The sequence below is a fragment of the Polypterus senegalus genome, chromosome 5 (assembly GCF_016835505.1).
Source record: "Polypterus senegalus isolate Bchr_013 chromosome 5, ASM1683550v1, whole genome shotgun sequence".
Taxonomy (NCBI): Eukaryota; Metazoa; Chordata; class Cladistia; order Polypteriformes; family Polypteridae; genus Polypterus; species Polypterus senegalus.
This window is the reverse complement of record NC_053158.1, coordinates 190,892,498-190,907,895: the sequence shown is the minus strand read 5'-3', so window position 1 is coordinate 190,907,895 and position 15,398 is coordinate 190,892,498. Positions and strand designations below refer to the sequence as shown.

Genomic DNA, 15,398 nt, shown 5'->3' with positions numbered 1-15,398 from the left:
TGCCTACTCATATAACATTAAAAATATGTACAGAGAAACACATGCAAGACACAAATTTTAGTAATGTGAACAAGGTTAAAAAAAATCACCTTTACAATAAGTACTGTACCAAACACTTAAGACAAAGTGACAAATAAATACTTTCATCTTATCGTTTATCTTCTGATTACTTGAGTTTTACTACTAAATATTTATCAAGCTGAGATGGCCGCAAGAGTTGAAGGATTATTAAGCACATAATTTCAAAACAAGGCTTCGAGACCTATTTTTAGTAGCAGATGACTAACGCATGTAAAAAAGTAAACAAAGAGAATCTGAGACTTAATTATACAGTGCTTAAGTGATTTAAAAAGGTTTTTTTTTCCATATGAATACAGAATTTAAACTACTAAAAAATTAAAACTCTGTATGTTATCGTAAGAAACAATATGATTTTATATTGAATACCATAAAACATATTACTCTAGAAACAAATTACTACTCTCTAAATTTGAAAGTAGTTTATAATATATTTTAATGTCATTTCAAAAGAAGTAGACACCTAATACTAGTTCACCTTACATCTAGAACATAGATAGTGCTGCTTTTTTATTCATTTTATTCATTACTTCCAAAATTATTTTATTAAGATGCAGATTTCACATTAGATTAAACTGTGCAAAAAGTTAAACAGCTTCTTGAATTCTCATGAACAATCTATTTCAGAGTTTCACAGCAGAAAGGCCTGTTTATACTAGACACTGTAACCACTAAAATGATTTTCTTTAATTTTTTCCACTTTAAACAACAAACAATATTGAGCAGGATACTTGGTTACTTGTTGCCAACTGGTATCTCAAAAATACAAAGCTAAAATCAACATTAAACAGTACAGATCAAAAAATCTGTTTAGTGGGTTTAAATGGATTCAAACTCAATCCAAAACTATGTTGACATGTCAGATTAAGATTTGAAAAATATTGATTCCTGTGTAAAATATTAAAAAGTTATTGACAATATGAGAAGTGATCAACATTGTAAGACTTAAAATGTATTGAAAAGGATAATGCTCATACATATTTATGTGCTGATGGGGTGAAAACAATCTTCCAGAGCAGTTTCAGGAGTAATGATGGAAGCCTTCAAATGTGAAACTCCGTCCAACTGATTATATCTGCTGCACATGACAAAAGAGTTTCTATCCTGATTATACTTGGCAAAAACGCAATGAGCAAGAACAAGGGCCTTATGATTACTTTAGTTCTGCTTAAACTGAAAAATGCAATCCTGTTATAAATCAGTTCTCATTCTTAGCTTTGCTCTGAAGAAACTTTCAACATTTCTGCCTGTTTCTGCTTAATCTCTGAGGACATACCTTTTTTAATTCATGCATATTATTATAAATGTTTTTCATAAGGCAGTTCTATTTCATGTTCTTTTTCAGAAATTTACTGTGCTTGGTATAAACAGACCTTTGCAAATTTCATATTTAAAGTTTATAAGAATAAAATGAAATCAACACGGTGTTCCACACGGTTTTATGACATAACCATACACATAATTATATATAGTGTTCATATCTCACATGTACACACACACAGAGTAATGTTACACAATGTATATATATATATATATATATATATATATATATATATATATGCATACACACACACACACACACATCATAGTTACTACATTTATGCATACTTCAGGTTTATATTTAAACTGTTAGATTTGAAGGGTTTATTAGTAAATGAAAATAGAAAAAAATATTAGCCAAAGAGAGAACTACTGAGAATTAAATAGAATGACAGACCCAAGTACCTTTTCATTAGTATATTCACTGATATATAAGGTTTGCCCATGTTCATCAAGCTCTTCAGACCAGCCACAAGGAGGTGAACCATACTGACTACCTGACTGGCTGGAATAAGTGCTGTGGCAGTTTTCTTCTGATGAAAAGGGCTAAAAGATAGACATAAAATAAACAAGGACAGAAGTGTTGTGATTAAGCAGGTTGGGGGAAGGTGTTTACCACTAAGACTAGAGGAGAGAACAATCACAGACAGAAAATAACCTTATCCCATAATTACCAAAAACATGCAAACCTAGCACCCATCACATCACATAATTAGTTAGAAAAGAATTCATATAAATTAATATTGTTAAAATAACTTTGACTGCATTTCACTGGTGAAGCTCTGAAAATGATAGAAATGTGTGCACCTAAAAATCTAAAAATAATAAATTATACCACAACTATAAATGACATATAAAGAAAACATATATGCTAAATCTATCAGCTTTACTGTGCTATAATGATGTTTCCTGTTATGATTGTGTAAGGCTACCTTAAAAGGAAAGAGCACTTGAAATGGGGATCAAATGCTGTCTTGGTTCTCATTTCGCAGATTGATCATACTCATTCAGAGTTCACAAAAAGCACTGTGAGGAACCACTCAATGAACACCATAGCTGATTTTCCTTGCAATGTAAATAACTCCTGAGTACATATAGCAAGCAGCACCTTACCATTTTTACTCTGCACAGAATTTGATTTAGTGAAGGCATACAAATAAAACATTAATAATTACTGTTCTACAGGTATATTCATAGCACATTTGTATCATTCTCCCATATCCCACAACAATTAACAGAAGCACACAGGAGTATTCAAAAAATGTGTGCAATGTGTTGCTCATATTATTATTATTACCATTATTCACTATTATTATTTGTGTCATTATTATACTTTCTACACTTCTGACTTTGCACTTTTAGTGTTTTGCATGTTTTACAATAGAAAGATAAGATTAACCAAAAAATGTAATGCTTTTTACATGTTTTTTTGAGAACAAAATGTAAAATTAAGGAGGTTAAGCAAATTATTAAAATCATCATAAAGCTATTACTCTCCAAATGTTAACTTTTGCATCTATTAATTCCACACTTACTGAATATATTATTTCTTGATATTTGTGCTTCTTTCAATAAAGCAACAATGCAAAAATTTATGGTTTAAACACTACGCAACCTAAGGGGTAAATGTACTGATTGAGTATAAAAGTCCTAATTCTAATGTTTAAAGTGATATTTTAAAGTGAAAGGGTAATGATAGAAGATTTTAACGGCAACATTTTTTTTTTAACCTCATGAAATGAAAAACGCTTTTTTTCTGTGTCATGAAATGTTGCATGTGTGCAGAATGCATAGCAGAAAGTCATCAATTACCTGTGCACCACTGTCAATGAACAATCAGATGCCCAGTTGACCATGACGACAATAGACACCAGCCCACTACAGATTAGTTAAATTCATTCCTGATCTCCTCCTGTTGTTCACGGCAATAAGTCTCAGAACAGAGAATCATCTACGGCTAGCACTGTACTACATGCTCCGGTTTTAATATGATACAAGTATGGTATGCTGCAACTGACCCGTAATCTCTTTTGCAAAAGCCAGCTAAAATGAAAAAAAATATACACCGAAAAAAAAAAAAAGCCGAAAACCATATGACTTCACTCCAACGTGTTCCACAGCAGATTCCTCTGTATTTAAGCAGCATAATCCTGCATGTAAATTTTTCCTTTTTCATATGTATGAATATCTATCCAGCTTGCTCCTTTGGTGCAGGACCAAAACATGTGACCCAGTGAGGCTGGGACTTGGTAGCAACGTTCGCAGGTTGGATCACGCCCTGGAAACATTTTGGAGAGTTTTAGTCGAGACAGATGTGCTCGATATATAATTTTGAGTTGTACGCTCACCTAAAGGATTATTAGGAACACCATACTAATACGGTGTTTGACCCCCTTTCGCCTTCACAACTGCTTTAATTCTACATGGCATTGATTCAACAAGGTGCTTAAAGCATTCTTTAGAAATGTTGGCCCATATTGATAGGATAGCATCTTGCAGTTGATGGAGATTTGTGGGATGCACATCCAGGGCACAAAGCTCCCACTCCACCACATCCCAAAGATGCTCTGTTGGGTTAAGATCTGGTGACTGTGGGGGCCATTTTAGTACAATGAACAAATTGTCATGTTCAAGAAAACAATTTGAAATGATTCGAGCTTTGTGACATGGTGCATTATCCTGCTGGAAGTAGCCATCAGAGGATGGGTACATGGTGGTCATGAAGGGATGGATATGGTCAGAAACAATGCTTAGGTAGCCCGTGGCATTTAAACGATGCCCAATTGGCACTAAAGGGCCTAAAGTGTGCCAAGAAAACATCCCCCACACCATTACACCACCACCACCAGCCTGCACAGTGGTAACAAGGCATGATGGATCCATGTTCTCATTCTGTTTACGCCAAATTCTGACTCTACCATTTGAATGTCTCAACAGAAATCGAGACTCATCAGACCAGGCAACATTTTTCTAGTCTTCAACTGTCCAATTTTGGTGAGCTTGTGCAAATTGTAGCCTCTTTTTCCTATTTGTAGTGGAGATGAGTGGTACCCGGTGGGGTCTTCTGCTGTTGTAACCCATCCGCCTCAAGGTTGTGCGTGTTGTGGCTTCACAAATACTTTGCTGCATACCTCGGTTGTAACCAGTGGTTATTTCAGTCAAAGTTGCTCTATCAGCTTGAATCAGTCGGCCAATTCGCCTCTGACCTCTAGCACCAACAAGGCATTTTCGCCCACAAGACTGCCGCATACTGGATGTTTTTCCCTTTTCACACCATTCTTTGTAAACCCTAGAAATGGTTGTGCGTGAAAATCCCAGTAACTGAGCAGATTGTGAAATACTCAGACCGGCCCGTCTGATACCAACAACCATGCCACGCTCAAAATTGCTTAAATCACCTTTCTTTCCCATTCTGACATTCAGTTTGGAGTTCAGGAGATTGTCTTGACCAGGACCACACCCCGAAATGCACTGAAGCAACTGCCATGTGATTGGTTGATTAGATAATTGCATTAATGAGAAATTGAACAGGTGTTCCTAATAATCCTTTAGGTGAGCGTATAATTGTATGCTTTGCGCATATGGAGCTCGAGTGAATTCTCTGCATTGCTACTTTCCACTCCTTTTCTGATATGTTAATTGAGAGATCTTTTTCCCCAGTGTCCTCTTGGATCTTTGAAAGGGAGGGATTGTAAAATGATTTTATATATTGTAGAGATGGAGTCTAAGTCCTTGAGATTGAGCAATATTTTTTCCAGCATGGATGAGGGTGCAAGATGAGGAAAATCTGGAAAGTTATGTTTAACAAAGTTCCTGATTTGAAGATAGTGAAAGAAATGTGAAGCTGGAATGTTAAATTTGAAATTTGTAATTGTTCATAGGATGCAAAGACGTTGTCTATATAAAGATCTCTAAGCAAGTTAATTCCAAATTTTTTCCAGATATTAAAAACTGCATATGTTTGTGAAGGTTGAAAGAGGTGGTTCTCTTGCAGAGGTGTCACAGATAGAAGCTTCTCTGTCTTAAAATGCCTTCTACAGTACTTTGGTTCCAGATTCTAAGTGAGTGGAGCACAATTGGGTTAAATGCATATTGCCGATAATGTGTATTTATTGGAGCACAGAGCAAGGAATACAAGGAAGTACTGCAGGATTTTACTTCTATTGCGGTCAATGCCTGTGTATGTTCTATCTGTGTCCAGGTTCTTATCGCCTGTATATCTGGGTCCGATATATACAATACCATATCATCTGCGTATAATGAGATTTTCTGTTCCGGTCCTTCTCTGCTAATCCCCTTTATCTGATCAGTATTTCGACAATGTATTGCCAGTGGTTCAATGGCAATAGCAAACAGCAGTGACAAGGGCATCCTTGTCTAGTGCCACGCTCTAGTTTAAAGTAGTCTGAGCAAATGTTGTTGATGCAAACTGAAGCTTCTGGGTTAGTATACAGTAATTTAATCCATGCACAAATGTTCGGGCCAAACCCAAACTTCTCCAATGTAGTAAAAAGGTATTTCCATTCAATCATGTCGAATGCTTTTTCTGCATCCAATGATAATAATATTTCTGGGGTGTTTGATTTAGTTGGTGAGTATATTACATTAAACAGGCGTCGAAGATTTGAAGATAAGTGTCGGCCCCTAATAAATCCAGTTTGGTCTTGTGATATTACCGAGGGGAGCACTTTCTCCATCCTTCTAGCTATGATTTTAGAGAGTATTTTAACGTCGTTATTCAGAAGTGAAATTGGTCTGTATGATGCACATTGTAATAAGTCCTTATTTTGTTTTGGAAAACAGTGATTAGTGCTTGGCTAAAGGTTTGTGGAAGAGATTGGTTATCTCTGGCTTCTGTAAATGTTGCTAACAGGAGGGGGGCTAGCTGAGCGGAGAATTTCTTGTAAAATTCTGCAGGGTAGCCATCAGGGCCTGCTGCTTTCCACCTTGGAGTGACTTTATAGCATCTAGTAATTCTGATAACGCCAGAGGTTTATCAAGTTCCTCCACACTAAAAGCGTCTATTTGTGGTATCTGTAATGTATCCAGAAATGCATTAGATTGTGTATTGTCTTCTTTAAACTCAGTAGTATATAGGGATTTATAGTAGTCTCTGAAAGTGTGCATTATATTTTTGTGTTCGATGATTTTATCTCCGTTCGTGTTGGTGATTACCGAGATTGCGTTGCGCACTTCTTGCTTGTGAATTTGTTGAGCTAAAAGCTTTCTCTCCATGTTCATAATACAGGTAATGATGTCTGGATTTGTAGATTAGTTGTTCAGTTTCTTTAGTTGTCAAGAGGTTTAATTCCGAATGTAGAGCCTGCCTCCTCCTATGTAGAGTCTCGCTTGGTAGTCTGGGTGTTCTTCATCTATTTTAGTAATTTCTTTTTATCTCTGCTACTTTCTTGGCTTCGGATTTATTTCTGTGGGAAAGATATGAGATAATCTGTCCTCTTAAGAAGGCCTTAAGAGTTTCCCAGAGTATTCCTGCAGAGATCTCGGGGATGTATTTGTCTCTAGAAAGAATTTGATTTGTTTGGATATAAATTCGTACAATTCTCGTCAGCTAATAGAAGCGGGTTGAGGCCATCTGCGGGTGAGTGTATGGGGCTTAGTAATTTTAGCTCCAAGATCATAGGTGCATGGTCAGAAATAACAATAGCATCGTATTTGCAAGATTTAATCTTAGGCAAGAAGTTATTGTCTATAAAGAAGTAATCAATCCTTGAGTAGCAATGATGTACTGGTGAGTAGAAAGAATATGTTCTTGAATTTGGGTTTAAAAACCTCCAGGGTCTGATAAGTTGTGATCAGTTATAAACTTTGTAATTATCTTTGCGTGTTAGATGCCGTTCCCCCTGTGGAGGAAGTCCTATCTAAAAGTGGATTTAGAACACAATTAAAGTCCCCAGCCATTATAACTTTATGAGTGTTCAGATTGGGAATGGATGCAAATAAATTTTGTATAAATTCCTTATCATCAACATTAGGTGCATAAACATTTATCAAAATCATTTTACAGTTAGATAAGTCTCCCATGACCATTACATATCTCCCTTCAGGATCCAATACTACATCTGATGCTACAAATGGTACTGTTCTATGTATGAGAATTCCCACACCTCTAGTTTTCTTTGTAAAACTAGAATGGAACATTTGGCCAGTCCAGTCTTTTGCAGCCGGAACTGATCCTTGCTTAGTAAGTGGGTTTCCTGTAAAAATACTATTTTAGCATTTAGACCTGTTAGGTGAGAAAGTACTTTCTTTCTCTTTAATTCGTGATTCAGGCCTTTAACATTCCAGCTTACGAAGTTAACTGTCCCATCATGGAGACACTGATTCTGAGTTTTTGATGTCATTTTATAGTCTTAACTGGAAGTGAGACAGCTTCGGCCTTAATTTCCTATTTCCCCTAGAGTTGTTGCCATGCAGCTTATTATTAAGGTAGTTATAATTATAAAGATTAATAGGATAGATTAGGTATAGATCAAGCCTGCTCTCTTTCTCTCCCCTTAACCCCCACCCTCCCTTTTTGCCTCCCCAAGTGAGGCTAAAACCCACTTCACACAGTCCCAGTCCTCTGACATACCCAGAGACAGAGCACGTCCAAAGCAAAACAAGCCCCAATGCAGCGGCGCTTTAGGGTTAAAAGATAGAGATATCTATTACCAATATAGTCTTTAAAAAAAAAAAAAAAAAAGAATTTTGCACTTAAAATATATATATAGTCTTCAGCAATTTTAGTGCATTAAGATGATACACCCAGATAATAAACCCGGTGATGGTGTTAAAATGTGTCCAGAATAAGCATAACAAGTCTTAATGCAGTAATAGCAATAACAATAAACCAAGGGTATGATATTGAACAGTCTCGTTTAGGGTAGAGATGAAATAATTAGAAAAGAAAAGAAAAAGAAAAAGTAATTAAGCACAATAAAACATAAACAGATAGCGCCTAGTAATACTAAGTAATAATGAGAATATATGAGAATATATGCTGATAAAAACCCGTATTTTAAAACGAATAGATCAGACAGTAGATTATTAATCCTTGCTTTATCATTAACTGCCATGACTCACTATTATGTATCAGAATAGTCCCGGGATCAGCTTTCTTAATTCCTTTTCTGCTTCTTCCTTGCTAGCGAAGACATAGAATTGACCCTGCCATTCCACTTTCAGTTTTGCCGGATACAAGAGGCTGTATTTGACGCTGGCTTGCCGTAACCGCTGTTTAATGTTGTAGAAGGCTGCATGTTTAGTAGCTGTTGCTGGAGAGAAGTCCAGGAAGATACGAATGTGGTTATTTTCATATATAATATCTTCCTTGTTTCTGAGGAGTGCCATCACCTCTAGCTTAAATGATAATCGTTCAAAACGAACTATAAAAGATCTTGGTCTGGGTCTAAGGTGTTTGATCGCGACGCGTAAGCTGCTGCTATCTCAGATTCTGCTTTAAAGTTGTCCCCGTTTATTTTAGAAAAAAAGTTCAGCTGCGAATTTCACAGGGTTTGAACTTTCTCGATTCTCAGGCAGACCTTCAATTCTGACATTATACCTTCTACTTCCATCTTCCAAAGCAGCCAGTCTGTCTCCGAGTTTTTGCATTCGAGCTGACATTTTCTGCTTTTCTTCAGCACTGGTAGCTAAATGTTCGGCTAATTCAATCCTAGTCGTGAATGTCTCCTTGAGAGCCTCCAATTGATCTGTGAGCGTTTCAATTCTACCCAGCACCTGTTGCATCTTCACTTGCATTTCTTTTCGCAGCCTTTCCATTGCCTGTTGCATCAGCAGCCATTGCATTTCGTTTGTTTGTTGCAACTCCTGCCGCTGCGTTTCGTTTGCTTGGTGCCATTCATGTTTCAATTCCTGTTTCAGTATCTCATGTGCCTTTGCCCTTGCTTTCTCATTTGCCTTCTCGGTTTTTTTTATATCTTGTATGAGCTCAGCGAGCATCACCTCCAGTTTAGACATTTCAATTGTGCTTTCTTGTACCATAGGTGAAGCGTCAGGCTCTACTATAGCCGGTGTCCCTGCTATTCCCGGCTCACGTGGAGTAATTGAGATCGCGGACTGTAAGGCCTTTTCCAGTTTCAGGTGTTCTTCTCCGATCAGCGAGCTATCGAGATCTGCACTCACGATCGTACATTCGCTCCCCTTTTCACTCTCAGCAGACGACGATGTAGCAGACCTTGGTCCCTAAGAGTCTGTACTTTCGTCCAGCTGATCCAGGTCTCTCTCTGAAAGGCCGTATCTTGAGCTAGGGCTTGCTGATCTTGGCTTGGGTGCCGCTTTAGTTTTCGATTCTTTTGGACCCCCTTTCTTGCTGGCCATGTTTATATATGCTTACATATATACTGTAGCAGTCTCCTTGGGTTGAATAGATACAGGATATCTCAGGATAATAAGCAAATAATAAGAAAAATAACACCGCTGCTAGCTGAGCTCCACTTCAGACATCCATCTCTCGCATCGGACAAGACCAAAAAGTTCTCTAAGAAACATTTTTTTCCTCATTCATTCCTATATTGACAATACTCTGCTTTAGGAATATCACAAGAACCAATACTTTGCTACCAAGGCAACAGCAAAATTCAGAAATTGTAATGCTACTCTCTTTTTTTTTGTACAGTATTGGTAGTACCAAGTCAAAGTCAGTACCACACACATGCATGATTGCAAACAGATGAATGACTTTGAAAGGCACAATAACACATGAAAACAACTTAAGTAAAACTAAAAATGACTCTCAGTGGTGATGAAACAGTACCAGATAAACATATGTCAAAAAGAAAAACAGAAGAAGTCATGTCTGGAAATGTGTGGTGTTCAAAGCAGGAATCATACTTATTAAATAAAAGCCAAAACAAACTTCATTATTGCCTCTTTGGTACGGATTTAAATTAGAAATAGATTAATATGTACTTCTGGAATGCAAGGATGTGACCAGTCAAATATGAGTTGTAATTTACAGTAACTTATAGTGTTACAAATTTGTAAGAGGAGATGAAATGATGGCAAGATTAATGTCTTTTAAACACAATGTCCTACTCAGTCCCGAAAAAGGAACAGAGGATTTGAATTCATTCTCTGATTATAACAGTCCCACCTACAGATGTCCACCCAAACATCCATCCATTTTTTTAACCAGTATGTACAGTTCAGGGTCACAGGGGTAACCTTGCAAGCATCCACAATTACGCATATAAGACTGTGGGATGTGGAAGGAAACTGCACTCTGGGAAAGCTAACAACAGATGTAGCAAGTAAAAGTTAAGGCATGTTTCAAATGAAGTGGCTATCTGGTTGTCTACACTGGTGACAAAATGAACTTCTCCTTTTATTAATACCAAAAGACAAGCGGAGAAGTTCATTTTGTCACCTGTGTAAACAAGCAGTATTCATTTTCAATCCTTTGAAACACAGCACATCTCCCTATTAATACAACATGTACTGTGTTAACAAATACTTGCTATCACTGATACATGTTGTTAGCAGGATGAGTAAAACAGCTTACTTCACAGCTGAATACGAATATTCAAATTCTAAATTAGTGTCATTCATTTGGTTATCAAAAACAAATTAAAGTTCACAAGTATAACCCCTAAAATTTGATAAAAGTAGTCAATGCATATATGTCTTATATTTGAATGGTTAAGATTAATCATCTACAGATAACATCATTCCAGTTAATATTCTAATTCTAGATTTGTGCACATGCTAAACAATAAATATCTGATCACGTATGTAAGATACATTGAAAACAGTGCAATAAAGGCTGCTTTATGAGAGAGAAAAAAAATTTATGTAAACCTGACTAAAATAATTTCACACTGGAAGCCTTAAAGTTTAAATAAATGTTTAAAAAAAAATATTTGGATAATTAAAGCATCAGGTATTTATGACATTGGAAATTTCAATTGATTTGTCTCATCTTTTAACATTTTGTAGTTTTTTTAACCAGCTAATGATGCAAGGATAAATATTTTAACAGCAAATAGTATTCTCTGACAAACCAGAGTTTAAAAGCATGTTATTAGAAAAACAGCTTTGAAGAGATTGTTTAAAATGAAAACATCATGAATTATCTTTGAATTCACTAACTCAACAGAACGGGCAAAATAATGTTTGAATTTGTATTTTTAGTGCTGATTTTAAGCAGTATTTTTCTGTTACAATGGGAGAAAATGTCAGAGAATAAATTTAACATGAATTATGTGGTCCGTGATTATATCATTCTTTATAAACCCTATGCTGAAATCCCCCAAGATTATAATCCTCACACTCCAACTGTAATTACAGTAGAAGAATTTAAATGTCTATCATATGTTGTCCTGTATAATTATGTATGTGACAAATAAATAATTATTATTATTATTATATTAACATTCAAGCCCTGCATTATAAATTGGTATTCATTAATGTCAATACTAGCTTACTTAAATGAGAGTTTGGTAACTACACATTTATACAGTCATAAAAGCATCATTTTACTACTTATAGAGCACTGCCAGAGACAGTATTTCATAAGAAGCAAGTAAGGGTCTATTTCATGTCTTCATCACCTCTCAACTGGTTTTGTGCAATTCTCTTTTTAATGGTCTTCCTGCTAACTGACTACATCAAATTCAAAATGCTATGGCACAAATACAATAAGTATATTCCATCACCTAGCTCAAATACACTGGATTCAAGTAGGGTGTTGGATAATATTTAAAATTTTAATTTTATCTTAATTTCAACACACAAGTCATTGTTACTTGTATGTTACCAAACCCAAGCATGTGAGACCGGTTTTACAACTCTTAGTTAGAATTCATTCTGACTAACATGTGGCCCATGTTCTCTGGAACTGTCTCTATAGCTATTTTCTTGAAGTTCCATCGGTGGACTCAAATATCAAATTCAAATAGCAAAGCTCTGCCTCTTCTCCCTTAAATTTCAATCAGTTTGAGTGCAACTGTATTCGTATTCCATTCAACTGCAATAAAATCCTGATTCCACCATATTGTCCATCAGGCTTTTCATCTGTTCCAATGTACTTATTCAACTGTTCTTTAATTATAAACGCCTTAGCCTTTATTTGGTACAGGATTAAGGGCACTGTTTAATTTACTGTTTATTAAGAACAGTATCATTGTTTGCTTTGTAAAGCCCTTTGTTATGGTATCTTCTATGAACAGTACTATATAAAATAAAGATCAAATAATTCACTGACATAAAGAAGATTTGTTAAGTCTTTTGCATACTGAATAATGAACATAATAATAAACATTAGCTTGATATGACATTTTCCAAGCGAGTACATTGTTGAAAATTATAGTGTAAGCACTGAATAAAACATAAAATTAACTGGTAATTGACATGTAAAATATGTCACAGTGAGGTTTCACATGAATGGATATCATGTATAAACATGGCTACATTGTGACACATTAAAAAAAAAACAAAACAAAAAAAAAACAACATTTAAATAAGGCTACATTGCCTTAGGGAACATTTGTCCTACTTAAGCATATTTCTGTTTTCAAAAAAATTCAGGCAAGTTAACAAGGAACTAAATGACAAATAAGTAGAGAAAACAACTACTCACGATGTACACAAACATACCAGTATTTTTTTGTTTTTATTCTTACTTTTAAAAACACCTCATTCAACTTCATAAACAATATAATATTTTGCCTTCCATTGCACTTGAAGTAATAAATACCACATCAGAAAAATCAAAGCAGACAGCTACTTAAGTGTCCCATTTTGTTGGTCAGAACGGTAATAAATGGTTATTGCGGTATGCTGCTTTAATGTAAGCTGTACAATATTACTATAAAACTATATGTATCTGAGCAGCATAGGGTGAAAAAGTCTTACAGCCTTTAGGATATGTTGACCATAAAAATGTAAGCTGATGCAAGATGGCAGTCTTATATGTAGCATTCTGAATTCATACAGAAGAATGGCTCATGTTTCAATTCTTACTATACAGTACTATAAGGGTAAATAGCAGACATCTAGCCCCGTTTACATATTAAAATATGTATACTTTTTTTTATCCTTTCTTAAACAAACACCTGTCTGCTTTTTTTTTTTCACTTTTAACAAATGCATTATTATTTTTCACAGTGGACTTAATATGTTTTTTTAAACTGATCAATAGTGGTGGTAGTAAAGTGCTTTCACCAAAGTGTTAACAGGTGCATTAGCGACATCTGCTGGATAGGACACCAAAATGAAAATATGCAAAAATCTGCATATAGTAGTTGAGCGGGATAGAGATTCACAAGGTCTATCTTGAGACTAAGAATCGTTTAAACGAAAAACAACAATTAATCGCAAAATCGATATCTTTATCTAGGCCTAAAAAACACTACAAATTGAAAGAATTTTTGTTATTTAAATACTCAAAGATTAAGAGATAAATTCCAAAAAGCCAGCAGACCATATAACCAGTCGGGTTTAGTAAGTAAATAGGCATAAGTGTTGAATCTCTCACTAAAGTAAGTAGCATAGCTGTTTGAACTACATTGAGAGGACACAGAAATCACTCCATCCTCAGGACAGGATTGAAATACAGATGTAAAACATTATAAAGGCCTAAACAGGCATCTCAAGTAGGAGAAAAGAAAGTTAACAAAAACTCTAAAGATAAGAGTATGAAAGCAACCACTGTAAACCATTTCAGTTTAGATAGTTAAGTGTCATTAAACAATCCCCTCTCTATTTGAACCCCCACCAAAATACCTCTTGATCCCCAGATGCAACTGTGTCTCCTCGGCTGCTACTACTGCTACTGGTGTCACGACCACGTGGTGGCTTCCAAGTACGTTCTTGTGTTGCCCTGTTGAAATAGTAGTGCCTCCCATTAGCATCTTTGTGGGTCTCCCACTCCCCTGTAGTGTTCAAAGGTGAACTACTGGGCACAGGTGGCAAGCTTGACACTGTTATTTTAAGCTCCTGAAGGTTGGCATAAACAGGTGACTCAGGTCGACCCAGACCTGTAGGTGATGATGTCTGTTGGTCAAGAAGATAAAAAGAAAACATTAAACATGACAACATTCATGAAAGATGATCAGACAAGATCTGTCAATTAATGTTTAAACTGTCTTTAGAACTTCACCGTTTCATCCTTTCACAATTCATCATATTAATATTACACTCGTACTAAAATGAAAAAAACCCTTACATTTCAATGATTTCAGAGATAGTTGAGAGAAAATTGTAAAAAAAAAAAAAAAAACGTAGTTGGGCGCACATGGCTAGTGTAGTATAAGATTTTAAATTAGATAGTGTCATATTAAACTGAAGACAAAAAAATGTAAATGTCCGGCAGTACGTTATCAATGACTGCTTCTGGAAAAACACCATTTACTAAGTCCTATGCAGACTCAAAGGCCCTAAACTCTTTAACCCTATTATCATGCTTCATTTCTTTTTTTTCTTCCATCAATTTAAAGCAGGCCAAATGTACTTGAAAAGAATAAAAAACAAAAAGGAAAAAAAGGAAATAGGCTGTACAAAAATTGACTCTACATAAAACAGAATAGTTTTCTCATAAAAATCAAATTACAAGTTTTGTTTCTGAATACAAAATTAAAGGATTAAGAACCAAAATCTTATACGTTTGTATAGATACTATACAAAAACTAGACATCATGTTTTTAAATTATTTTTTAAACTCTGCTATGATCAGCATAAACAGCTCGAAATTAACTGCACCTCTTTAAGAACATAAAAAAATGGAAGGAAAAGGGAAAGCATTTTATAAGAAAGGCCATTAAAATACAAAACAATGATTGAACAACAGCAAGATTTCTAGGCTAATGATACATTAACCCTTAAATTTTCTGAACTTTTTTCCACAAGGCGATAAACCATATCCTGTCATCATCAAGGACTTAGGCTGAACCATCCCAGAATATGACACATGTTCATTGCAGTGTACTAACAATATAAATCTTTCTCAAATTTCTGCAAAATAAATTATATACAGGAGATAAACC

At 35.4% G+C, this 15,398-nt stretch overlaps 1 protein-coding gene across 10 annotated transcripts in view; it reads right to left on the bottom strand.

Moving 5' to 3' along the window:
• The window catches only part of arhgap12b (Rho GTPase activating protein 12b), a 191,157-nt gene that overhangs the window by 63,570 nt on the left and 112,189 nt on the right, over positions 1 to 15,398 (bottom strand). For 8 of the 10 annotated variants that reach the window (XM_039753837.1, XM_039753835.1, XM_039753834.1 and 5 more), the window contains 2 exons: positions 14,140 to 14,409; positions 1,804 to 1,944 (listed from right to left, as the gene is read on the bottom strand). In XM_039753837.1, coding sequence (XP_039609771.1) covers positions 1,804 to 1,944; positions 14,140 to 14,409 — 411 coding nt within the window. The remainder of the gene's footprint in view (positions 1 to 1,803; positions 1,945 to 14,139; positions 14,410 to 15,398) is intronic. The other 2 variants (XM_039753841.1, XM_039753843.1) reach the window with 1 other exon arrangement.